Below are 2,543 nucleotides of genomic sequence, written 5' to 3' on the forward strand. Positions count from 1 at the left end.
CAACCCCATGGGAGATCCCAAAGCTGCCACCAGTTGGGGACCACAATTACAACATTGAGGAGGTGACATCACGTCACTTCTTGTCCCAAAAGGGGAAATGGCAGCAGCTCTCTGGGCACTCCCTGTCCCCATTGCCGCAGTCTCTCTGGCCCCAAGCTGCTCCTACCTCATGGCACCAATGGTGCTGGCCCTCATCCTGGGTGAGTGACAATGGGGATGTGGTGCCATGGGGGTTGGTGGCCCTGAGTGGGACCAGGACCATGTCCCTTGCAGGTTGGTGTCTGGTGGCAGCAAGCAGGGCACAGCACTGTGAGTATGAGGAGAGAGGGAGACTGGGGAGAGAGGGAGGGGAGCATGGTGAGGGGGCATCAGCGGGGTCGAGGAGGATTTGCAGGGAGAAGGCTGACTGGTGTCCCTTGTCCTAGTGCCCCAACCCTCCCTGTCGCTGCACCCCAGCCAGGGGGTGTCCCTGGGGGACACTGTCACCCTGCGCTGCCACCTGCCCCAGCTGGCTGCCTGGGTCTGGCTGTACCAGGAAGGAGGTGGGACATACAGCAAGAGCAAGGACAAGCAGCAGGACTCAGCTGAGTTCTCCTTTGTCAGCACAAATCGGGAACACACAGGTACATATCAGTGCCAGTACTGGGTGTCTGAGTCAGAGGAGATATCAGAGCAGAGTGATCCCGTGCAGCTGGTGGTGACAGGTGAGGGCACTGGGGACAGCAGATGGTTCTGGGTGCCCCCAACAGAACCATGTCCCAATGCTGTCCCCTTCCCTTATGCAGATCGGAGCTTCCCACCACCCAGCATCTCCCTTCACACCAAGGAATATGTGGGAAAGGGGACAAATGTCACCATATGGTGCAGGAACAAGGCTTTTGGGGCCACCTTCCTCCTGCACAAGGATGGGCACTCAGCCCCAGTCCAGCACCAGGACTCTAACCTTGGGGGTACAGCCACCTTCACCCTCTTTGGGGTGACCCCAGCTGACACTGGCACCTATCAATGCTCCTACCGCCCCTGGCGTTACCCCTTTGTGTCCTCACCCCTTGGGAGCAGCGTGACACTGGAGGTGGCACCCACACCTGCACCCCCAGGTGGGTCTCAACCCCATTTGGGTACCCCTCGGCATCACCCATGGGTGGCCATGTCACCTCCTGTCCCCACCGAGATACTGGCCAGGGATGTGATAACCTGATCACTCAGACCCCACAGGTGCTACATTTACTTCTCATGGGAACCTGGTGGCGTTGGTGGCTGGGGGCTGCACTGCTGCCTTTGTCTTCATCCTCATCCTTGTCGTCTTCTTCCTCCTCGCCGCCCGCAGACGTCGGATACGGAGAGATGAGAGCCCTGGTGGGGAAGGGGTTAAATGTCTTTTTTTCCCTGTGGATCCCTTCCAAGGCTGCTCAGTCCTCTCCATAACACCCACTCCATTCCCCTCCTTGTTTTAACGCAGGTTCCCCCACAAGAAATCCTGAGGCCATGGAGTTCCAGGTAAATCTCTGGGTCAGGCGATCCCAAATCCCAACCTGACCCTTGGAGCCCGCCCGAGTCCCACGGAGAGCCTCAAACCCTGCCCATGGGGACCCAGGGGACTCCCAGCCTCGTGTGGTTTGCCCTCATGTTAAGCGCACCACACACACCCAGCCCATGGAGAACTGCAAATCAGCATCACCGCATCAGGAACCCCAAACATCACTTGTGGGGTGTCTCCCAGAGCACACTGGGGAGGCACATGGTGACACTCTTCTGTCCCCCTGTGTCCCCAGGTGCCACCCGGTGACAGCGAGAGTCTGACCTACATCAAGCTGCAAGCTGTGACCCCCAGCACACAGCACCCAACCCCCCCTGCTGCCCCCCAGCCCTCTGTTATCTACGCCAAGGTGGCCACTGGGGGGCACCACTGATGCCTCCGATCTGTGTGCACAAACACGTGTGTGTTGGGTGCACACATGTACTTCAAGTGTGCACAGTGCAGGTGAGTTGGGTGTGCTCACCGTCATGTGTGCACTGCATGCATGTATCTCTGCATGTGTTCATGTGCATTACGTCTGTGTACAGTGTCACATATGCTCAGTAGATGTACACATGTGTGTAGTATGAGCTTATCTCTGTGCCTCCATATTTGTATGTGTGACCTCATACATGTACACTGATCCATGTGCACAACACTGCACATGTGTGTCCTTACCGTGTGCCCTGTGTCTGCACCACATCCGTCCCCACAGCAAACACCAAGGACACACGTGTGCTCCCCATGGCACATCTACATCGCTCCAACCCAAACCAGCACCCATCCCACAACGCTTTTGGGACAGGACTCTCATTTCTGGAGGGTTTTCTTCCCACACGTCTGGAGAATTCCCTTTCAGAAGGGTTTATCCTGCTTTTTGGGGGAGGATTCCTCTTTCTGCAAGGCTTTATCTTTCCGGTATTTCTGGAGAGTTTGATTCCTATTCCAAGAATTCCCAGTTGTGGAGGCTGTATTTATTAAAACTTTTTTGGAAAAATTCCCATTTCTGGAAGTTTTTATCCTACTT

At 56.2% G+C, this 2,543-nt stretch overlaps 1 protein-coding gene across 3 annotated transcripts in view; it reads left to right on the plus strand.

The window, feature by feature from the left end:
- The window catches only part of LOC110391614 (T-cell-interacting, activating receptor on myeloid cells protein 1-like), a 17,829-nt gene extending 15,336 nt beyond the window's left edge, over positions 1 to 2,493 (plus strand). The window contains exons 2-6 of one of the 3 annotated variants that reach the window (XR_002434135.1): positions 426 to 1,097; positions 1,207 to 1,356; positions 1,460 to 1,497; positions 1,773 to 1,981; positions 2,232 to 2,493. Coding sequence is in view for 2 of the 3 variants with exons in the window: in XM_021383566.1 (XP_021239241.1) it covers positions 426 to 1,097; positions 1,207 to 1,356; positions 1,460 to 1,497; positions 1,773 to 1,910 (998 nt within the window). In the remaining variant the exon portion in view is untranslated. Of the gene's footprint in view, positions 1 to 425; positions 1,098 to 1,206; positions 1,357 to 1,459; positions 1,498 to 1,772 lie in introns of all 3 variants that reach the window. The other 2 variants (XM_021383566.1, XM_021383567.1) reach the window with 2 other exon arrangements.
- The last annotated feature ends 50 nt before the right edge of the window (positions 2,494 to 2,543 follow it).

Source organism: Numida meleagris, unplaced genomic scaffold, assembly GCF_002078875.1.
Source record: "Numida meleagris isolate 19003 breed g44 Domestic line unplaced genomic scaffold, NumMel1.0 unplaced_Scaffold421, whole genome shotgun sequence".
Classification (NCBI taxonomy): domain Eukaryota; kingdom Metazoa; phylum Chordata; class Aves; order Galliformes; family Numididae; genus Numida; species Numida meleagris.